Source organism: Blennius ocellaris (assembly GCF_963422515.1).
Source record: "Blennius ocellaris genome assembly, chromosome: 1".
Classification (NCBI taxonomy): Eukaryota; Metazoa; Chordata; class Actinopteri; order Blenniiformes; family Blenniidae; genus Blennius; species Blennius ocellaris.
This window is the reverse complement of record NC_137650.1, coordinates 1,079,427-1,106,513: the sequence shown is the minus strand read 5'-3', so window position 1 is coordinate 1,106,513 and position 27,087 is coordinate 1,079,427. Positions and strand designations below refer to the sequence as shown.

The 27,087-nt window shown below is 42.2% G+C and overlaps 1 protein-coding gene across 3 annotated transcripts in view; it reads left to right on the top strand.

The window, feature by feature from the left end:
* Positions 1-26,215, top strand: part of LOC308133072 (anoctamin-9-like) — a 60,055-nt gene extending 33,840 nt beyond the window's left edge. The window contains exons 19-25 of one of the 3 annotated variants that reach the window (XM_080500342.1): positions 724-876; positions 1,960-2,104; positions 2,199-2,324; positions 3,127-3,220; positions 3,312-3,424; positions 23,245-23,297; positions 26,191-26,215. In XM_080500342.1, coding sequence (XP_080356468.1) covers positions 724-876; positions 1,960-2,104; positions 2,199-2,324; positions 3,127-3,220; positions 3,312-3,424; positions 23,245-23,278 — 665 coding nt within the window. In that variant the 3' untranslated portion in view covers positions 23,279-23,297; positions 26,191-26,215. Of the gene's footprint in view, positions 1-723; positions 877-1,959; positions 2,124-2,198; positions 2,325-3,126; positions 3,221-3,311; positions 3,425-23,244; positions 23,298-26,190 lie in introns of those variants that run through there. The other 2 variants (XR_013936720.1, XM_080500343.1) reach the window with 2 other exon arrangements.
* The last annotated feature ends 872 nt before the right edge of the window (positions 26,216-27,087 follow it).

Sequence of the window (27,087 nt, the reverse complement as noted above, 5' to 3'; positions counted from 1 at the left end):
TTTGTACATATCCATACATGCATACACACACACACACACACACACACACACACACACACACACACACACACACACACACACACACACACACACCCACACACACATATAGCTTGCTCTTTTTGCTTCCATTTGCTGTGCTTGTGGAAGCGTTCATAAAAATATACACAAAAGTAAAGAAGCTATGTACACACACACACACACACACACACATCGACCTACTTGACTAATTTCCCATAACCCATCACACCCCAGTGCAGGTCTGCAATTTTGTCCTGTATTGAGACTAATTCTCAGGTCTTGTCCACAGCGGAGAGGCTGGAGTCTGATTGAGTGTGTGGACAGGTGTGTCTTATACAGGTACAAATAATACAGGTACTGAGTGGAGAAAAGCTAACAGGACTGTGAGAGCCAGAAATCCTACTGGTTAGTAGATGATCAAATACCTATTTAATGCAGAAATGCAAATTAACTATTTAAAAAGTCTTTCAGTTGAAGTGCACCTATGAAGATTACAGACCTCTCCATTCTTTGTAAGTGGGAAAAGTTATAATTACAAATTACTTATCTTCCCCACTGCGTATATATGTCAAAAACAAATGGTCTTTTTCTCAATGATTCAGTTAGAGTACAAAAGGAAGCATGTGTTTTTATTCAGAATTATTACGATGACATTTAGATGCTTTTATATTGCTTTTGACTGTTTTATTTTTTCTCTCTTTCCAGTGGTTCAGTTCAGTTTTACCACCATATTCGTGGCAGCGTTTCCTCTTGCACCGCTTCTGGCTCTCATCAATAACATTTTTGAAATCCGCTTGGACGCTATAAAGATGGTTCGTCTAGAACGACGGCTGATCCCCAGAAAGACCAATGACATAGGTGAGTTTTGTTTTTGTATGAGTTGATTTCTCTGTAAAGTGGGCTCCATTTTTAAGAGGTTAGAAGAAGATTTCCTACATCCAGGATCCTTATTTCTATTTCTTCTTTGTTGTTTTCTGTGGTTACACATGAGCTACACTGCTCAACACTGCCATCACTGGTCATTTGTTCACAAGTCTCAATATGGCAGCATCCATGAATGGTGTCATTTTATTCCTAAGCACCACAGTGCCACCATTGGTGGGAGGACGGCCATAGAAATGCACAATACCAAATATATTTTAATTGCACAGATTTTCAAAAATAATACAGGATATTGAAATACAGTTTAAAAGTACCAAAAACAGACACGAGCAGCACAGTTTAACTTGACAGAAAATGCATTTGCAAATGCACAGATCAACACTCAAATACCTACATCTGTATATATCAGTGTATACATGTAAACGCATAGACATTTCTGATACATCAGTCAAAAGGTTTTTTTTAAATAATGCTACAGAACATGCGCAAATGTGCATTGATTTATTGCACTTTTCAACCAATTTTTGAGATATTTTAAAGAAGCAACATTTTATAAATAACAATTTTTTATCATTATTGTTATTATTTATTTATCTTTCATATTTTTTTCGTTGTTTATTAGACGTTTTGTAATAAATTGTTATTATTATTGAGATATGTATCATATCTTTTTTTGTGCACTATTGTATTTCCAACCAATACAATAAAAAAAAAAACAAGCAAACATTAGTGGGATTACTTTGCTCAATACTGTCCTCATGGGTCATCAGTGATATTACTCTGGTATATTTGGGCCTTTCACACATGCTTTTGGACGGCTGGAAGAAACTGGAGTACCTGGAAGACGCTCACAAGGAAATTATAAAAGATTAAAAAAAAGATAGGAAAATGATTGGAAAAGATAAAAAAAAAACCACAAACGCCTTCAATCAGACAGAGAAGCAGGGATCTTGTTACCATTGCAAACTCCTACATCACATGACATTTCTCACAGAAACCTTTTAAACAAACACGTGTGTGCTGACATTGAATGTGTATTTTACTTTCTTGTGTTTGTAGGTGTTTGGACAAAAGTGCTGGAAGCCATTGGCGTGTTGGCAGTGATTGCAAATGGCCTGGTCATTGGCGTCACATCAGACTTCATTCCTCGCCTCGTCTACCGTTACCGTTATGGCCCATGTACGAATGGAACTACAAATACACTGTTAGTCATATTTCAGCAGGTAAAAACACCTTATAATATGTAAAGAACTTAATTTCAGCGATGCCTGAATATGCACCTTTTGCTGTCGTTGCAGCTGCATGCAGGGTTACATTAATGACACTCTTTCTAAAGCCTTCATGAGTCACCCAGCCGTTCAACTGGACTTTAACATGGATCAGATGAAGACACAGGACTTGATGCACAATGCTACAGAGTGCTGGTAAGAAGACTTAATTACCTTGCTAAGTAACCACACACACACACACACTCACACTCTGAGGTTTTTGCAATACAGGAGCTTTAGTTTATGAAATAAATGCAATTTTTCAAAACGTCTATGGAAAGGTGTTTTAACAACCTGCCCCCTACAGCGTGGCTTTGAGGCGAGTTAGACAGGAGTGAAGTAGCGAGCTTCCAATGGCAGCATCACCAATATTTCAGCTCAAGTCTCAGTGTTGTGTTGTGCCTGCTGCTCTTCAGAATGTGTTCATTGAAATGTTTACCATGAACGCACCACACAATGAACATGAATGACAATGAACAATGAACGCAGGCTGCGACGCACCACATCTTGGCCTGGTGGATCTTCAGGCCTTGTGAGTTTTTGCAGTTGTTGCCGCATATGTGTGTAACTCTTGTCGTCATTTCTGATGCATGGGTCGTTGCCTGGTTGTCCGTCCGTTCGGAGTGCTAATTCTCCCCCACCCCTGTCGGGCGCCCCTGGGGGTATGTAGCCCCGGGGCTGTTAGCCCTTCCTGCCCTTCCTGCCCTGGTTGCCATCTTTCAGCTGTCTTTCTAGCTGTTGCTACACTGCTCTCGGTAGTCATCCAGCCTGTTCCTGGAAGTCACTGGCCAGGCCAGGTTGGCATGACTGTAGGATACGTCTCCAAGATGTGTCCAAGAGGCACGTGGACACATCATCAGTGACAATATCTGGGTTCATCAGGTGTACAACTCATATTTATCAGCTTGTTACATTTTGAGAGTAAAAAAACAAAGGACTAATTGTGTTATGCATGTAGTTACAGAGACTACAGGAGTGATGTGGACTACTCCCTTACTTCTCAGTTCTGGTTGGTTTTGGCTGTGCGTTTCGCCTTTATCATCCTTTTTGAGGTTTGTAATGAAGATGTCAGTGAAAGTACATTCCACTTTTTTAATAGAAAATCATTTGAATATGTATACTTTTTCTTTTTTTTTTTTACAGCATGTTGTGGTGGTCTGTAAGTTTATTGCAGCCTGGTTTGTTCCAAACAATCCCATTGCAGTCAAGAATCATCGCCTGCATGACAAACTGTCTCGGTTGCAGGAGGAGCTACAGTAAGTCAGGTTTATGAACAATGTATGCTGAGGTCATTTCACATGAATTTACCCCCAGAACACTAGTCTCTTTTATATATAGTGCCGTGAAAAACTATTTATCCCCTTCTCAAATTCCTTTTTTTTGCATCTTTCCCCCTCTTTAATGTTTAAGATCAAAAAAAGGAAATATCAGACAAAGCTAACCCATGCAAACGCAAAATGCAGTTTTTATATGAGGATTTTGTTTATTAAGGAAGAAACTTGCCAAAGCTCTCTGGCCCTGTATGAAAAAGTAATTGCCTCTGCAACATACCAACTGGTTGGGCCACCCTCAGCAGCAACAACTGGAATCAAGAATTTTCTATAACTGGCAATGACTCTTTCATGTCTCAGTGGAGATGTTTTGGCCCACTAATCTTTGCAGAATTGTTTTAATTCTGCAACATTGGAGGGTTTCTGAGCACGAAGGGCCTTCTTAAGGTCAAACCACAGCATTTCAATCGGGTTCAGTCCATGGTTAGGGTTAGGGTATTTTTTCGTTTTAATTTGTATTAATTTGCATCTTATCTATAGATTATCTTATCTATCTTATCTATTTTGAATGTTTACAGCTAAAAAGTCACTGTAATTCATGGGTTGTTAATCGTAGCTTGTTCAGTACAAGTACTACCGTCACCAGTTCATATCAAAGCCTCTTTTTCACTTTGAATTCGTCCGCTAGCTTAGCTTAGCATTAGCATAAGCGATGGGTTCTCTGTCCTCCTCTCTCCCTCTTTCTCAATCGCTCTCTCTCTTGCTCGTTTACCTCCTTTAGTGAGAATATTAGAACCGACTCACCATGCTATTGACTCAACTCACCATGTTATTGACCTAACTCACCATGCTATTGACTCAACTCACCATGTTATTGACCTAACTCACCATGATAGACCTGACTCACCATGTTATTGACCTAACTCACCATGATAGACCCAAATCACCATGTTATTGACCTAACTCACCATGATAGACCCAACTCACCATGATATACCTGACTCACCATGTTATTGACCTAACTCACCATGATAGACCTGACTCACCATGTTATTGACCTAACTCACCATGATAGACCCAACTCACCATGCTATTGACTCAACTCACCATGTTATTGACCCAACTCACCATGTTATTGACCTAACTCACCATGATAGACCCAACTCACCATGTTATTGACCTAACTCACCATGATAGACCCAACTCACCATGCTATTGACTCAACTCACCATGTTATTGACCCAACTCACCATGTTATTGACCTAACTCACCATGATAGACCCAACTCACCATGCTATTGACTCAACTCACCATGATAGACCCAACTCACCATGTTATTGACCTAACTTGCCATGATAGACCTGACTCACCATGTTATTGACCTAACTCACCATGATAGACCTGACTCACCATGTTATTGACTCAACTCACCATGATAGACCTGACTCACCATGTTATTGACCTAACTCACCATGTTATTGACCTAACTCACCATGATAGACCTGACTCACCATGTTATTGACCCAACTCACCATGATAGACCCAACTCACCATGTTATTGACCTAACTCACCATGATAGACCTGACTCACCATGCTATTGACTCAACTCACCATGATAGACCCAACTCACCATGTTATTGACCTAACTTGCCATGATAGACCTGACTCACCATGTTATTGACCTAACTCACCATAATAGACCCAACTCACCATGTTATTGACCTAACTCACCATGATAGACCCAACTCACCATGATAGACCTGACTCACCATGCTATTGACTCAACTCACCATGCTAGACCTGACTCACCATGTTATTGACCTAACTCACCATGATAGACCTGACTCACCATTTTATTGACTCAACTCAACATGATAGACCTGATTCACCATGTTGTTGACTCAACTCACCATGATAGACCCAACTCACCATGTTATTGACCTAACTCACCATGATAGACCTGACTCACCAAGTTATTGACCCAACTCACCATGCTATTTACCCAACTCACCAAGTTATTGACCTAACTCACCATGATAGACCTGACTCGCCATGCTATTGACTCATCTCACCATGATAGACCTGACTCACCATGCTATTGACTCAACTCACCATGATAGACCCGACTCACCATGTTATTGACCTAACTCACCATGATAGACCCAACTCACCATGTTATTGACCTAACTCACCATGATAGACCTGACTCACCATGTTATTTACTCAACTCACCATGATAGACCTGATTCACCATGTTATTGACTAAACTCACCATGATAGACCCAATTTACCATGTTATTGACCTAACTCACCATGATAGACCCAACTCACCATGTTTTTGACCTAACTCACCACGATAGACCTGACTCACCATGTTTTTGACTCAACTCACCATGATAGACCTGATTCACCATGTTATTGACTCAACTCACCATGATAGACCTGACTCACCATGTTATTGACTCAACTCACCATGATCGACCTGACTCACCATGCTATTGACTCAACTCACCATGATTGACCCAACTCACCATGTTATTGGCTCAACTCACCATGATAGACCTGACTCACCATGTTATTGACCTAACTCACCATGCTATTTACCCAACTCACCAAGTTATTGACCTAACTCACCATGATAGACCTGACTCGCCATGCTATTGACTCAACTCACCATGCTCGACCTGACTCACCATGTTATTGACTCAACTCACCATGATAGACCATACTCGCCATGCTATTGACCTAACTCACCATTATAGACCTGACTCACCATGCTATTGACCCAACTCACCATGTTATTGACCTAACTCACCATGATAGACCTGACTCACCATGCTATTCACTCAACTCACCATGATAGACCCAACTCACCATGTTATTGACCTAACTCACCATGCTAGACCTGACTCACCATGCTATTGACTCAACTCACCATGATAGACCCAACTCACCATGTTATTGACCTAACTCACCATGATAGACCTGACTCACCATGTTATTGACTCATCTCACCATGATAGACCTGACTCACCATGCTATTGACTCAACTCACCATGCTAGACCTGACTCACCATGTTATTGACTCAACTCACCATGATAGACCATACTCGCCATGCTATTGACCCAGCTCACCATTATAGACCTGACTCACCATGCTATTGACCCAACTCACCATGTTATTGACCTAACTCACCATGATAGACCTGACTCACCATGCTATTCACTCAACTCACCATGATAGACCCAACTCACCATGTTATTGACCTAACTCACCATGATAGACCTGACTCACCATGCTATTGACTCAACTCACCATGATAGACCCAACTCACCATGTTATTGACCTAACTCACCATGATAGACCTGACTCACCATGCTATTGACTCATCTCACCATGATAGACCTGACTCACCATGCTATTGACTCAACTCACCATGCTAGACCTGACTCACCATGTTATTGACTCAACTCACCATGATAGACCATACTCGCCATGCTATTGACCCAACTCACCATGTTATTGACCTAACTCACCATGATAGACCTGACTCACCATGTTATTGACTCAACTCACCATGATAGACCTGACTCACCATGCAATTGACTCAACTCACCATGATAGACCTGACTCACCATGCTATTGACTCAACTCACCATGATAGACCCAACTCACCATGTTATTGACCTAACTCACCATGATAGACCCAACTCACCATGTTATTGACCTAACTCACCATGATAGACCTGACTCACCATGTTATTGACTCAACTCACCATGATAGACCTGATTCACCATGTTATTGACTCAACTCACCATGATAGACCCAACTCACCATGTTATTGACCTAACTCACCATGATAGACCTGACTCACCATGTTATTGACTCAACTCACCATGATAGACCTGATTCACCATGTTATTGACTCAACTCACCATGATAGACCCAACTCACCATGTTATTGACCTAACTCAACATGATAGACCTGACTCACCATGTTATTGACCTATCTCACCATGATAGACCTGACTCACCAAGTTATTGACCTAACTCACCATGATAGACCTGACTCACCATGCTATTGACCCAACTCACCATGCTATTTACCCAACTCACCAAGTTATTGACCTAACTCACCATGATAGACCTGACTCGCCATGCTATTGACTCATCTCACCATGATAGACCTGACTCACCATGCTATTGACTCAACTCACCATGCTAGACCTGACTCACCATGTTATTGACTCAACTCACCATGATAGACCATACTCGCCATGCTATTGACCTAACTCACCATTATAGACCTGACTCACCATGCTATTGACCCAACTCACCATGTTATTGACCTAACTCACCATGATAGACCTGACTCACCATGTTATTGACTGAACTCACCATGATAGACCTGACTCACCATGTTATTGACTGAACTCGCCATGATAGACCTGACTCACCATGTTATTGACTCAACTCACCATGATAGACCTGACTCACCATGCTATTGACTCAACTCACCATGATAGACCTGACTCACCATGTTATTGACCTAACTCACCATGATAGACCCAACTCACCATGTTATTGACCTAACTCACCATGATAGACCTGACTCACCATGCTATTGACTCAACTCACCATGATAGACCTGACTCACCATGTTATTGACTGAACTCACCATGATAGACCTGACTCACCATGTTATTGACTGAACTCGCCATGATAGACCTGACTCACCATGTTATTGACTCAACTCACCATGATAGACCTGACTCACCATGCTATTGACTCAACTCACCATGATAGACCTGACTCACCATGTTATTGACCTAACTCACCATGATAGACCCAACTCACCATGTTATTGACCTAACTCACCATGATAGACCTGACTCACCATGCTATTGACTCATCTCACCATGATAGACCTGACTCACCATGCTATTGACTCAACTCACCATGCTAGACCTGACTCACCATGTTATTGACTCAACTCACCATGATAGACCATACTCGCCATGCTATTGACCTAACTCACCATTATAGACCTGACTCACCATGCTATTGACCCAACTCACCATGTTATTGACCTAACTCACCATGATAGACCTGACTCACCATGCTATTCACTCAACTCACCATGATAGACCCAACTCACCATGTTATTGACCTAACTCACCATGATAGACCTGACTCACCATGCTATTGACTCAACTCACCATGATAGACCCAACTCACCATGTTATTGACCTAACTCACCATGATAGACCTGACTCACCATGCTATTGACTCATATCACCATGATAGACCTGACTCACCATGCTATTGACTCAACTCACCATGCTAGACCTGACTCACCATGTTATTGACTCAACTCACCATGATAGACCATACTCGCCATGCTATTGACCCAACTCACCATGTTATTGACCTGACTCACCATGATAGACCTGACTCACCATGTTATTGACTCAACTCACCATGATAGACCTGACTCACCATGCTATTGACTCAACTCACCATGATAGACCTGACTCACCATGTTATTGACTGAACTCACCATGATAGACCTGACTCACCATGTTATTGACTGAACTCGCCATGATAGACCTGACTCACCATGTTATTGACTCAACTCACCATGATAGACCTGACTCACCATGCTATTCACTCAACTCACCATGATAGACCCAACTCACCATGTTATTGACCTAACTCACCATGATAGACCTGACTCACCATGCTATTGACTCAACTCACCATGATAGACCCAACTCACCATGTTATTGACCTAACTCACCATGATAGACCTGACTCACCATGCTATTGACTCATCTCACCATGATAGACCTGACTCACCATGCTATTGACTCAACTCACCATGCTAGACCTGACTCACCATGTTATTGACTCAACTCACCATGATAGACCATACTCGCCATGCTATTGACCCAACTCACCATGTTATTGACCTAACTCACCATGATAGACCTGACTCACCATGTTATTGACTCAACTCACCATGATAGACCTGACTCACCATGCAATTGACTCAACTCACCATGATAGACCTGACTCACCATGCTATTGACTCAACTCACCATGATAGACCCAACTCACCATGTTATTGACCTAACTCACCATGATAGACCCAACTCACCATGTTATTGACCTAACTCACCATGATAGACCTGACTCACCATGTTATTGACTCAACTCACCATGATAGACCTGATTCACCATGTTATTGACTCAACTCACCATGATAGACCCAACTCACCATGTTATTGACCTAACTCACCATGATAGACCTGACTCACCATGTTATTGACTCAACTCACCATGATAGACCTGATTCACCATGTTATTGACTCAACTCACCATGATAGACCCAACTCACCATGTTATTGACCTAACTCAACATGATAGACCTCACTCACCATGTTATTGACCTATCTCACCATGATAGACCTGACTCACCAAGTTATTGACCTAACTCACCATGATAGACCTGACTCACCATGCTATTGACCCAACTCACCATGCTATTTACCCAACTCACCAAGTTATTGACCTAACTCACCATGATAGACCTGACTCGCCATGCTATTGACTCATCTCACCATGATAGACCTGACTCACCATGCTATTGACTCAACTCACCATGCTAGACCTGACTCACCATGTTATTGACTCAACTCACCATGATAGACCATACTCGCCATGCTATTGACCTAACTCACCATTATAGACCTGACTCACCATGCTATTGACCCAACTCACCATGTTATTGACCTAACTCACCATGATAGACCTGACTCACCATGCTATTCACTCAACTCACCATGATAGACCCAACTCACCATGTTATTGACCTAACTCACCATGATAGACCTGACTCACCATGCTATTGACTCAACTCACCATGATAGACCCAACTCACCATGTTATTGACCTAACTCACCATGATAGACCTGACTCACCATGCTATTGACTCATATCACCATGATAGACCTGACTCACCATGCTATTGACTCAACTCACCATGCTAGACCTGACTCACCATGTTATTGACTCAACTCACCATGATAGACCATACTCGCCATGCTATTGACCCAACTCACCATGTTATTGACCTGACTCACCATGATAGACCTGACTCACCATGTTATTGACTCAACTCACCATGATAGACCTGACTCACCATGCTATTGACTCAACTCACCATGATAGACCTGACTCACCATGTTATTGACTGAACTCACCATGATAGACCTGACTCACCATGTTATTGACTGAACTCGCCATGATAGACCTGACTCACCATGTTATTGACTCAACTCACCATGATAGACCTGACTCACCATGCTATTGACTCAACTCACCATGATAGACCTGACTCACCATGTTATTGACCTAACTCACCATGATAGACCCAACTCACCATGTTATTGACCTAACTCACCATGATAGACCTGACTCACCATGCTATTGACTCAACTCACCATGATAGACCTGACTCACCATGTTATTGACTGAACTCACCATGATAGACCTGACTCACCATGTTATTGACTGAACTCGCCATGATAGACCTGACTCACCATGTTATTGACTCAACTCACCATGATAGACCTGACTCACCATGCTATTGACTCAACTCACCATGATAGACCTGACTCACCATGTTATTGACCTAACTCACCATGATAGACCCAACTCACCATGTTATTGACCTAACTCACCATGATAGACCTGACTCACCATGCTATTGACTCATCTCACCATGATAGACCTGACTCACCATGCTATTGACTCAACTCACCATGCTAGACCTGACTCACCATGTTATTGACTCAACTCACCATGATAGACCATACTCGCCATGCTATTGACCTAACTCACCATTATAGACCTGACTCACCATGCTATTGACCCAACTCACCATGTTATTGACCTAACTCACCATGATAGACCTGACTCACCATGCTATTCACTCAACTCACCATGATAGACCCAACTCACCATGTTATTGACCTAACTCACCATGATAGACCTGACTCACCATGCTATTGACTCAACTCACCATGATAGACCCAACTCACCATGTTATTGACCTAACTCACCATGATAGACCTGACTCACCATGCTATTGACTCATATCACCATGATAGACCTGACTCACCATGCTATTGACTCAACTCACCATGCTAGACCTGACTCACCATGTTATTGACTCAACTCACCATGATAGACCATACTCGCCATGCTATTGACCCAACTCACCATGTTATTGACCTGACTCACCATGATAGACCTGACTCACCATGTTATTGACTCAACTCACCATGATAGACCTGACTCACCATGCTATTGACTCAACTCACCATGATAGACCTGACTCACCATGTTATTGACTGAACTCACCATGATAGACCTGACTCACCATGTTATTGACTGAACTCGCCATGATAGACCTGACTCACCATGTTATTGACTCAACTCACCATGATAGACCTGACTCACCATGCTATTGACTCAACTCACCATGATAGACCTGACTCACCATGTTATTGACCTAACTCACCATGATAGACCCAACTCACCATGTTATTGACCTAACTCACCATGATAGACCTGACTCACCATGCTATTGACTCATCTCACCATGATAGACCTGACTCACCATGCTATTGACTCAACTCACCATGCTAGACCTGACTCACCATGTTATTGACTCAACTCACCATGATAGACCATACTCGCCATGCTATTGACCCAACTCACCATGTTATTGACCTAACTCACCATGATAGACCTGACTCACCATGTTATTGACTCAACTCACCATGATAGACCTGACTCACCATGCTATTGACTCAACTCACCATGATAGACCTGACTCACCATGTTATTGACTCAACTCACCATGATAGACCCAACTCACCATGTTATTGACCTAACTCACCATGATAGACCCAACTCACCATGTTATTGACCTAACTCACCATGATAGACCCAACTCACCATGTTATTGACCTAACTCACCATGATAGACCTGACTCACCATGTTATTGACTCAACTCACCATGATAGACCTGATTCACCATGTTATTGACTCAACTCACCATGATAGACCCAACTCACCATGTTATTGACCTAACTCACCATGATAGACCTGACTCACCATGCTATTGACTTATCTCACCATGATAGACCTGACTCACCATGCTATTGACTCAACTCACCATGCTAGACCTGACTCACCATGTTATTGACTCAACTCACCATGATAGACCATACTCGCCATGCTATTGACCCAACTCACCATGTTATTGACCTAACTCACCATGATAGACCTGACTCACCATGTTATTGACTGAACTCACCATGATAGACCTGACTCACCATGCAATTGACTCAACTCACCATGATAGACCTGACTCACCATGCTATTGACTCAACTCACCATGCTAGACCTGACTCACCATGTTATTGACTCAACTCACCATGATAGACCATACTCGCCATGCTATTGACCTAACTCACCATTATAGACCTGACTCACCATGCTATTGACCCAACTCACCATGTTATTGACCTGACTCACCATGATAGACCTGACTCACCATGTTATTGACTCAACTCACCATGATAGACCTGACTCACCATGCTATTGACTCAACTCACCATGATAGACCTGACTCACCATGTTATTGACCTAACTCACCATGCTATTGACTCAACTCACCATGATAGACCATACTCACCATGCTATTGACCCAACTCACCATGTTATTGAGTCAGCTCATCATGTTAGAGACCCAACTCACCATGTTATTGACCTAACTCACCATGCTAGACCTGACTCACCATGTTATTGACTCAACTCACCATAATAGAACTGACTCGCCATGCTATTGACCTAACTCACCATAATAGACCCAACTCACCATGTTATTGACCTAACTCACCATGATAGACCCAACTCACCATGATAGACCTGACTCACCATGCTATTGACTCAACTCACCATGCTAGACCTGACTCACCATGTTATTGACCTAACTCACCATGATAGACCTGACTCACCATTTTATTGACTCAACTCAACATGATAGACCTGATTCACCATGTTGTTGACTCAACTCACCATGATAGACCCAACTCACCATGTTATTGACCTAACTCACCATGATAGACCTGACTCACCATGTTATTGACTCAACTCACCATGATGGACCTGATTCACCATGTTATTGACTCAACTCACCATGATAGACCTGACTCACCATGTTATTGACTCAACTCACCATGATCGACCTGACTCACCATGCTATTGACTCAACTCACCATGATAGACCTGACTCACCATGTTATTGACCCAACTCACCATGATAGACCTGACTCACCAAGTTATTGACTCAACTCACCATGATAGACCCAACTCACCATGTTATTGACCTAACTCACCATGATAGACCTGACTCACCAAGTTATTGACCCAACTCACCATGCTATTTACCCAACTCACCAAGTTATTGACCTAACTCACCATGATAGACCTGACTCGCCATGCTATTGACTCATCTCACCATGATAGACCTGACTCACCATGCTATTGACTCAACTCACCATGATAGACCCGACTCACCATGTTATTGACCTAACTCACCATGATAGACCCAACTCACTATGTTATTGACCTAACTCACCATGATAGACCCAACTCACCATGTTATTGACCTAACTCACCATGATAGACCTGACTCACCATGTTATTTACTCAACTCACCATGATAGACCTGATTCACCATGTTATTGACTCAACTCACCATGATAGACCCAACTCACCATGTTATTGACCTAGCTCACCATGATAGACCCAACTCACCATGTTATTGACCTAACTCACCATGATAGACCTGACTCACCATTTTATTGACTCAACTCAACATGATAGACCTGATTCACCATGTTGTTGACTCAACTCACCATGATAGACCCAATTTACCATGTTATTGACCTAACTCACCATGATAGACCCAACTCACCATGTTTTTGACCTAACTCACCACGATAGACCTGACTCACCATGTTATTGACTCAACTCACCATGATAGACCTGATTCACCATGTTATTGACTCAACTCACCATGATAGACCTGACTCACCATGTTATTGACTCAACTCACCATGATCGACCTGACTCACCATGCTATTGACTCAACTCACCATGATTGACCCAACTCACCATGTTATTGACTCAACTCACCATGATAGACCTGACTCACCATGTTATTGACCTAACTCACCATGATAGACCTGACTCACCAAGTTATTGACCCAACTCACCATGCTATTTACCCAACTCACCAAGTTATTGACCTAACTCACCATGATAGACCTGACTCGCCATGCTATTGACTCATCTCACCATGATAGACCTGACTCACCTTGCTATTGACTCAACTCACCATGCTAGACCTGACTCACCATGTTATTGACTCAACTCACCATGATAGACCATACTCGCCATGCTATTGACCTAACTCACCATTATAGACCTGACTCACCATGCTATTGACCCAACTCACCATGTTATTGACCTAACTCACCATGATAGACCTGACTCACCATGCTATTCACTCAACTCACCATGATAGACCCAACTCACCATGTTATTGACCTAACTCACCATGCTAGACCTGACTCACCATGCTATTGACTCAACTCACCATGATAGACCCAACTCACCATGTTATTGACGTAACTCACCATGATAGACCTGACTCACCATGTTATTGACTCATCTCACCATGATAGACCTGACTCACCATGCAATTGACTCAACTCACCATGATAGACCTGACTCACCATGCTATTGACTCAACTCACCATGATAGACCCAACTCACCATGTTATTGACCTAACTCACCATGATAGACCCAACTCACCATGTTATTGACCTAACTCACCATGATAGACCTGACTCACCATGTTATTGACTCAACTCACCATGATAGACCTGATTCACCATGTTATTGACTCAACTCACCATGATAGACCCAACTCACCATGTTATTGACCTAACTCACCATGATAGACCTGACTCACCATGTTATTGACTCAACTCACCATGATAGACCTGATTCACCATGTTATTGGCTCAACTCACCATGATAGACCCAACTCACCATGTTATTGACCTAACTCAACATGATAGACCTGACTCACCATGTTATTGACCTAACTCACCATGATAGACCTGACTCACCATGCTATTGACCCAACTCACCATGCTATTTACCCAACTCACCAAGTTATTGACCTAACTCACCATGATAGACCTGACTCGCCATGCTATTGACTCATCTCACCATGATAGACCTGACTCACCATGCTATTGACCTAACTCACCATTATAGACCTGACTCACCATGCTATTGACCCAACTCACCATGTTATTGACCTAACTCACCATGATAGACCTGACTCACCATGCTATTCACTCAACTCACCATGATAGACCCAACTCACCATGTTATTGACCTAACTCACCATGATAGACCTGACTCACCATGCTATTGACTCAACTCACCATGATAGACCCAACTCACCATGTTATTGACCTAACTCACCATGATAGACCTGACTCACCATGCTATTGACTCATATCACCATGATAGACCTGACTCACCATGCTATTGACTCAACTCACCATGCTAGACCTGACTCACCATGTTATTGACTCAACTCACCATGATAGACCATACTCGCCATGCTATTGACCCAACTCACCATGTTATTGACCTGACTCACCATGATAGACCTGACTCACCATGTTATTGACTCAACTCACCATGATAGACCTGACTCACCATGCTATTGACTCAACTCACCATGATAGACCTGACTCACCATGTTATTGACTGAACTCACCATGATAGACCTGACTCACCATGTTATTGACTGAACTCGCCATGATAGACCTGACTCACCATGTTATTGACTCAACTCACCATGATAGACCTGACTCACCATGCTATTGACTCAACTCACCATGATAGACCTGACTCACCATGTTATTGACCTAACTCACCATGATAGACCCAACTCACCATGTTATTGACCTAACTCACCATGATAGACCTGACTCACCATGCTATTGACTCATCTCACCATGATAGACCTGACTCACCATGTTATTGACTCAACTCACCATGATTGACCATACTCGCCATGCTATTGACCCAACTCACCATGATAGACCCAACTCACCATGTTATTGACCTAACTCAACGTGATAGACCTGACTCACCATGTTATTGACCTAACTCACCATGATAGACCTGACTCACCAAGTTATTGACCTAACTCACCATGATAGACCTGATTCACCATGTTATTGACTCAACTCACCATGATAGACCCAACTCACCATGTTATTGACCTAACTCACCATGATAGACCTGACTCACCATGCTATTGACTCATCTCACCATGATAGACCTGACTCACCATGCTATTGACTCAACTCACCATGCTAGACCTGACTCACCATGTTATTGACTCAACTCACCATGATAGACCATACTCGCCATGCTATTGACCCAACTCACCATGTTATTGACCTAACTCACCATGATAGACCTGACTCACCATGTTATTGACCTAACTCACCATGATAGACCCAACTCACCATGTTATTGACCTAACTCACCATGATAGACCCAACTCACCATGTTATTGACCTAACTCACCATGATAGACCCAACTCACCATGTTATTGACCTAACTCACCATGATAGACCTGACTCACCATGTTATTGACTCAACTCACCATGATAGACCTGATTCACCATGTTATTGACTCAACTCACCATGATAGACCCAACTCACCATGTTATTGACCTAACTCACCATGATAGACCTGACTCACCATGCTATTGACTTATCTCACCATGATAGACCTGACTCACCATGCTATTGACTCAACTCACCATGCTAGACCTGACTCACCATGTTATTGACTCAACTCACCATGATAGACCATACTCGCCATGCTATTGACCCAACTCACCATGTTATTGACCTAACTCACCATGATAGACCTGACTCACCATGTTATTGACTGAACTCACCATGATAGACCTGACTCACCATGCAATTGACTCAACTCACCATGATAGACCTGACTCACCATGCTATTGACTCAACTCACCATAATAGAACTGACTCACCATGTTATTGACTCAACTCACCATGATAGACCATACTCGCCATGCTATTGACCTAACTCACCATTATAGACCTGACTCACCATGCTATTGACCCAACTCACCATGTTATTGACCTGACTCACCATGATAGACCTGACTCACCATGTTATTGACTCAACTCACCATGATAGACCTGACTCACCATGCTATTGACTCAACTCACCATGATAGACCTGACTCACCATGTTATTGACCTAACTCACCATGCTATTGACTCAACTCACCATGATAGACCATACTCACCATGTTATTGACTCAACTCACCATGATAGACCTGACTCACCATGCTATTGACCCAACTCACCATGTTATTGACCTAACTCACCATGATAGACCTGACTCACCATGCTATTGACTCAACTCACCATGATAGACCTGACTCACCACGCTATTGACTCAACTCACCATGCTAGACCTGACTCACCATGTTATTTACTCAACTCACCATAATAGAACTGACTCACCATGTTATTGACTCAACTCACCATGATAGACCATACTCGCCATGCTATTGACCTAACTCACCATTATAGACCTGACTCACCATGCTATTGACCCAACTCACCATGTTATTGACCTGACTCACCATGATAGACCTGACTCACCATGTTATTGACTCAACTCACCATGATAGACCTGACTCACCATGCTATTGACTCAACTCACCATGATAGACCTGACTCACCATGTTATTGACCTAACTCACCATGCTATTGACTCAACTCACCATGATAGACCATACTCACCATGCTATTGACCCAACTCACCATGTTATTGAGTCAGCTCATCATGTTAGAGACCCAACTCACCATGTTATTGACCTAACTCACCATGCTAGACCTGACTCACCATGTTATTGACTCAACTCACCATAATAGAACTGACTCGCCATGCTATTGACCCAACTCACCATGTTATTGACCTGACTCACCATGATAGACCTGACTCACCATGTTATTGACTCAACTCACCATGATAGACCTGACTCACCATGTTATTGACCTAACTCACCATGTTATTGACTCAACTCACCATGATAGACCAGACTCACCATGCTATTGACCCAACTCACCATGCTATTGACCCAACTCACCATGATAGACCTGACTCACCATGTTATTGACCTAACTCACCATGATCGACCCAAATCTCCACATTATTGACCTAACTCACCATGATAGACCCAACTCACCATGCTATTGACTCAACTCACCATGATAGACCCAACTCACCATGTTATTGACCTAACTCACCATGTTATTGACCTAACTCACCATGTTATTGACCTAACTCACCATGATAGACCCAACTCACCATGTTATTGACCTAACTCACCATGATAGACCTGACTCGCCATGTTATTGACTCAACTCACCATGATAGACCTGACTCACCATGTTATTGACTCAACTCACCATGATAGACCAGACTCACCATGCTATTGACCCAACTCACCATGCTATTGACCCAACTCACCATGATAGACCTGACTCACCATGTTATTGACCTAACTCGCCATGATCGACCCAAATCTCCACATTATTGACCTAACTCACCATGATAGACCCAACTCACCATGCTATTGACGCAACTCACCATGTTATTGACCTAACTCACCATGTTATTGACCTAACTCACCATGATAGACCCAACTCACCATGTTATTGACCTAACTCACCATGATAGACCTGACTCGCCATGTTATTGACTCAACTCACCATGATAGACCATACTCGCCATGCTATTGACCCAACTCACCATGTTATTGACCTAACTCACCATGATTGACCTGACTCACCATGTTATTGACTCAACTCACCATGATAGACCTGACTCACCATGCTATTGACTCAACTCACCATGATAGACCTGACTCACCATGTTATTGACTGAACTCACCATGATAGACCTGACTCACCATGTTATTGACTCAACTCACCATGATAGACCCGACTCACCATGCTATTGACTCAACTCACCATGATAGACCCAACTCACCATGTTATTGACTCAACTCACCATGATAGACCTGACTCACCATGTTATTGACTCAACTCACCATGATAGACCTGACTCACCATGCTATTGGCTCAACTCACCATGATAGACCCAACTCACCATGTTATTGACCTAACTCACCATGATAGACCCGACTCACCATGTTATTGACCTAACTCACCATGATAGACCTGACTCACCATGTTATTGACCTAACTCACCATTATAGACCTGACTCACCATGTTATTGACTCAATTCACCATGATTGACCTGACTCACCATGTTATTGACCTAACTCACCATGATAGACCTGACTCACCATGCTATTGACTCAACTCACCATGATAGACCTGACTCACCATGCTATTGACTCAACTCACCATGATAGACCCAACTCACCATGTTATTGACCTAACTCACCATGATTGACCTGACTCACCATGCTATTGACTCAACTCACCATGCTAGACCTGACTCACCATGTTATTGACCTAACTCACCATGATAGACCTGACTCGCCATGCTATTGACCCAACTCACCATGTTATTGACCTAACTCACCATGATTGACCTGACTCACCATGTTATTGACTCAACTCACCGTGATAGACCTGACTCACCATGCTATTGACTCAGCTCACCATGATAGACCTGACTCACCATGTTATTGACTGAACTCACCATGATAGACCTGACTCACCATGCTATTGACTCAACTCACCATGATAGACCTGACTCACCATGCTATTGACCCAACTCACCATGCTCTTGACCTAACTCACCATGATAGACCTGACTCACCATGTTATTGACCTGACTCACCATGATTGACCTGACTCACCATGCTATTGACTCAACTCACCATGCTAGACCTGACTCACCATGTTATTGACCTAACTCACCATGATAGACCTGACTCGCCATGCTATTGACCCAACTCACCATGTTATTGACCTAACTCACCATGATTGACCTGACTCACCATGTTATTGACTCAACTCACCGTGATAGACCTGACTCACCATGCTATTGACTCAGCTCACCATGATAGACCTGACTCACCATGTTATTGACTGAACTCACCATGATAGACCTGACTCACCATGCTATTGACTCAACTCACCATGATAGACCCAACTCACCATGTTATTGACTCAACTCACCATGATAGACCTGACTCACCATGCTATTGACCCAACTCACCATGCTCTTGACCTAACTCACCATGATAGACCTGACTCACCATGTTATTGACCTGACTCACCATGATCGACCTGACTCACCATGTTATTGACCTAACTCACCATGATCGACCTGACTCACCATGTTATTGACCTAACTCACCATGATCGACCTGACTCACCATGTTATTGACCTAACTCACCATGAGAGACCTTACTCACCATGTTATTGACTCAACTCACCATGATAGACCTGACTCACCATGTTATTGACCTAACTCACCATGATCGACCTGACTCACCATGTTATTGACCTAACTCACCATGATCGACCTGACTCACCATGTTATTGACCTAACTCACCATGATCGACCTGACTCACCATGTTATTGACCTAACTCACCATGAGAGACCTTACTCACCATGTTATTGACTCAACTCACCATGATAGACCTGACTCACCATGCTATTGACCCAACTCACCATGATAGACCTGACTCACCATGATTGACCTGACTCACCATGTTATTGACTCAACTCACCGTGATAGACCTGACTCACCATGCTATTGACTCAGCTCACCATGATAGACCTGACTCACCATGTTATTGACTGAACTCACCATGATAGACCTGACTCACCATGCTATTGACTCAACTCACCATGATAGACCCAACTCACCATGTTATTGACTCAACTCACCATGATAGACCTGACTCACCATGCTATTGACCCAACTCACCATGCTCTTGACCTAACTCACCATGATAGACCTGACTCACCATGTTATTGACCTGACTCACCATGATCGACCTGACTCACCATGTTATTGACCTAACTCACCATGATCGACCTGACTCACCATGTTATTGACCTAACTCACCATGATCGACCTGACTCACCATGTTATTGACCTAACTCACCATGAGAGACCTTACTCACCATGTTATTGACTCAACTCACCATGATAGACCTGACTCACCATGTTATTGACCTAACTCACCATGATCGACCTGACTCACCATGTTATTGACCTAACTCACCATGATCGACCTGACTCACCATGTTATTGACCTAACTCACCATGATCGACCTGACTCACCATGTTATTGACCTAACTCACCATGAGAGACCTTACTCACCATGTTATTGACTCAACTCACCATGATAGACCTGACTCACCATGCTATTGACCCAACTCACCATGCTATTGACCTAACTCACCATGCTATTGACTCAACTCACCATGATAGACCTGACTCACCACATTATTGACCTAACTCACCATGATAGACCTGACTCACCATGCTATTGACTCAACTCACCATGATAGACCCAACTCACCATGTTATTGACTCAACTCACCATGATAGACCTGACTCACCATGCTATTGACCCAACTCACCATGTTATTGACTCAACTCACCATGATAGACCCAACTCACCATGTTATTGACTCAACTCACCATGATAGACCTGACTCACCATGCTATTGACCCAACTCACCATGTTATTGACTCAACTCACCATGATAGACCCAACTCACCATGTTATTGACTCAACTCACCATGATAGACCTGACTCACCATGCTATTGACCCAACTCACCATGCTATTGACTCAACTCACCATGATAGACCTGACTCACCATGCTATTGACCCAACTCACCATGCTATTGACTCAACTCACCATGCTATTGACCCAACTCACCATGTTTTTGAGTCAGCTCATCATGTTAGAGACTCGACTCACCATGTTAGAGCGACTCACCATGTTATTGACTCAACTCACCATGTTGGTGACCCGACTCACCATGTTAGACTCATGTTAGACCCGATTCTGCACTCATACAGACGGCGCAGCTCGTGGTAGATGCTAATGTAGCTACGGTGCGAAGTGAGTGAGCGCAGGTGTTTCTGATAGTGGTTCTCCAGCAGGTCCCGAACAGCCAGGATCAAACTGAGGACAACAATAAAATAAATCAACATGAAAACAGTAACTAAATGAATGCAACAAAGTTAAAGTTGCCAAAACTTCAAAACTGAATGATATCAAATTGTAAAATGACTACAGGCTATATACCCATTTTACAGTGTAGAGTTGTTTTATAGAACTTATGAGGTTTTATAATAGTAAAATACTAGAGGAGCACATGTATAAAAATAAACAAACAAAACTAACAACAACAAAACAGACAAACACTAAAAACACTGTCATTTTTTTAAAAGATGCAAACTGCAGGGTTATGCACATGAATCTGGTGAAATATAAATCTTTTGGCTTTTCAGGTTAATCTGCAATGTGTTTTCTGAAATATTTCTTTTCTTTTTTTTCCTTCAGAGAAATGAAGCGCAGAAAATCAACTGAAGTGTGAAGCCTTGGCTGATTGAAAAGTGATGAGAAGAACATTATATTTATGTAGTTATCATTTGCAGACCAACCATGAATTTTGCGTAGAATTTCATAACAATGTTGTCTTGTTCTTTAGTGTTCTTTTACTGCTTTAGATCGCATAATGTCTCAGTAAACTGTGCATTACATACCTATGCATCTTCTCATATGTCGAGGTTGGAGGTGTTTCATCTCAAAACAATTGAATCAGGAAAACGCAGCACCTGGAGAAATCCATGAGTTCAAGACTTTGGGCAGTCCACCAAGTATTAGAAAGAAATATATTATTTTCAATTATTTAAAGAGCATATGACACCAAAACATTTGAGAAAAAAAGCAATGCAAAATACAAGTATTTTATTATAAAACATTTTTGTCATACTGGCATTAGTCGCAAATAAAAAGCTATTAGAAATGAGTGAACTTAAGTCCTGATTCTCTGTGGCCTCCTCCAGCTTGCTGTGACGCCACAGCAGCACCAGGCTCACCACTATGTGGTGGATGCACAGGAAAGTGAAGAAGCAGAAATATCTTCTGACGTTTCACACTGTTCAGTGGGAGTTGAAGATTTGTTTTTAAAGCAGAAGAGTATGAGAGTATTTGCCGAAGCGTTGGAGATCAAACCGAATAGATGTAGGGGAATATTGACGATCAACATTCAACTCTGGCACAGATTCAGACGATCTGAAGACGAGACGCCAACAACGATCGTCAAGGCGACAAAACTGTGTCCATGTCAGTTCCAGTGCGAGACGACAGAATAAAGACTGCAGAGTTGATGTGATCACACATGGTTCCACTCACCACTTCCTGACTCCACAGTCTCTGGCCTCACAGCCACAATGTCCCAATTTAAAAAAACAAAAGCTGCAAATCCCGACAGGAGCCTTTCTGTGTGAAGTGTCTTTGTTCTATCCGTGTGTGCACATTTCCTCCGTTACTCTGGTTTACCCCAGCCGTGTGGTGAATGTCTGCTCCAACGTGCCCACAGAGTAGATGTGTGCTAGTAGATCCTTCACTTTATGTGTAGAGCCTCTTGTCTACGCGATATGGTGGACAATCTACTAGAGTATGTCTTTTGTGAAGACGCAGCAGAATCGCCTGTTAAATTTCCAGTGTTGAGCCGTATTAGAGTCCAGTGTTGAGGCTCTGGTGTTTGTTTTTACTAAAAATACCTCTATGCTGGAGCTCAAACTTAAAGTGCAAGTGTTAAATTGCGGCATTAAAAGTATTTAACTTTATCAGTGTTACTTTGAACACTGGTAAAGCTTCAGAGCTTCAACCAGATTTTGAAGGCAGCCATTTTCCCCTGCCGCCCCTTTGCCTCACCTTCCACTGAGGGTGGTGGTGGTGGGGGTGGTGGTGCCCCACCCAGAGCCCAGACAAAGTGACTCTTCATCTGGGGTGACTCCTGACAGTCCTGGTCCATCAGTTCGGCAGCAGCTGGGCTATGTAATGATTGCTGCTTTAGATGGTTGTTTTTGATGTAATTATTTTAGGATTCTATTGGGTTTGTAGTGTGGATATAGTTGTGTTGTGTTGTGATTTTCTTCCTTCGTAGTTAATTCATTAATCTTGTTTACTTTGGCTTGTTAGTTGTGGCTGTGCAACCAAGAGAGAGGAGGGTTTGTGTGGAGTGTCTTCCTGCCAGGGGGCTCCTGTTGATTTGTGTATGTCAAAGTAATAGCCTCTGCTGTTCAGCTGGTGTAAAAGAAAACCTCGACCTCCAGTGGTTGTTAATGCAGGTCCAGTGTTGGGCTCACATGAATTCCGTGTATTAAATGTGTTTATTTCATAAGGTCTTGCACACTGTATCAGTAATATAATAAACACAATTTACACTATTAAGTGTGACTTAAACAATTGGGCAGTGTTGATTAGTTACACCATCATTATCTAGTGAGTGAACTCTTAACACTGATTTTGTGTATTTTCATCAATACTGATGTTAAAAGTTAACACTGGAAGAGTTTGTTTGGTAACAGTAAAATGGTGTTGGTTATTCCATAAGTGTCTGTTGATGATAACACTAAAAATGTTTCTTAATCAACACTATAAGTGTTTATTATTGACACTGCAAAAGTGTTTGTAATTTTAACACTTTACAAAGTGTAAATTTAACACTGGAGTAGTGATTCCCACATAAAGCCTCAAAAGTGTTCATCTCAACTTTGATAGTGTTGAATTTAAGATTTGAAATTTGCTGTGCATAAACAATCTCGTAGAGGTCTTCTAGTATATGTCTGTGTATTAGATCAATTTGTGGTGAAAGTCCCCTCAAAAAATAACAAAACTCCAACACAATATGAAAACGCAGCATTCCCTGCGGACTGAGAGAAAACGTTCCTCTGCCGTCTCTGACCTCCTGGAGACGGTTCGCTTGTCAACAGGGCCAAATTCTAAAAGCGGTAAATTCCCGGGGGCATCCGATGAAGGCAATTATGCCTTTCACTGTTATTTCTGATGGCAAAAATAATTAAATCAACATGGAATATGGTGTCATAAGCACTTTAAATAATCCTTTTTAGCCCCTGAATTGAGGGGATTGTGTTTTAAAAATTTTAGTTTGTCACATTTGTATGCAATCTTTTTTTCAACCCACTGAATTAAAGCTGAAAGTCAGCAATTCAGCTGCATCTGAAGCTTTTCATTCACAATTCATTGTGGTAATGTACAGAATCAAAATCACACTTATGGACCTAACTATATGTATTTGAAGAGAACTTGACTTTTATCCAAGTGGCTTTATCATTGTCTTTATGCTGTTCACTCAACATGGACAGTCGAACTCAGGGACGTCAAACTCCAGTCTTCAGGGGCTGGCGTCCTGCAGGTTCTAGATGTCTCCCTGTTTCAACACACCTCATCATAATGTTCACCTCATCCTCTTCATAGGAAACAAGGATTGGTTCCAGGGCCATGTGGTATGGATGGAGGGATGGAGGGATGGAGGGATGGACAGATGTCATCATCAAAGCTTGGAAAAAGTCAATAAAGAGCTTCTCATTGCAAACAGATGTGTTGGTGTTTATGTATCAGACAGTTATAGAATGTTGTAATTTGTGATATACCGTATGATTGGTCATTTGTAAAACAACACACACACACACACACACACACACACACACACACAAACATATGACATAGAAGCAGATTGTGCCCAACTCAGCTATTTCAATAATTTGAAAAATGGCATTAATACATTATAAACCCATATGTAAGATACAAGACAATAGGCAAGTTATCAATCCGAACAATATCTAGATTTCTTTGATTTTTTTATTAATTCATTTCAGGCATTATAGCATTTCACATGTGTACAATCACATACTTAAGGAGTCACATCACACAACTTTAACACATTCCCATGGTTCCTCTTGGTCTCAGACCCTCAACAGACTTCATTGTGGTTTGTGGCTTTAAAGAGAGTCACACCTGCCTGAGTTGCAGGACAGAACGTGGTTCTCTGCAGCGCTTGATGAGAAGCATCACCAGAAGAACCACAGACAAGTAAGAGGAAGAGAACACGACCACCTCATGAGAGATGATGGTTGTGGAGGAAAAGTGTCATGGGAGACACATGGAAAGGAGAAGGAGGTATACAGTGGGAAACCACGGACGTTCTTGTGCACTATAAATTTACCTTTTAAAAAATAAAAGGTAAAATTGAAAAATAATTGATTAAAATTCAGAGAAAAATATTAATTATTTTGTATAAGAGGGGAATGGTGATAGTTAAATAGATAAAATAGTGATTAGACGCACGATTAGAGTTAAAAGATAATCTGTACA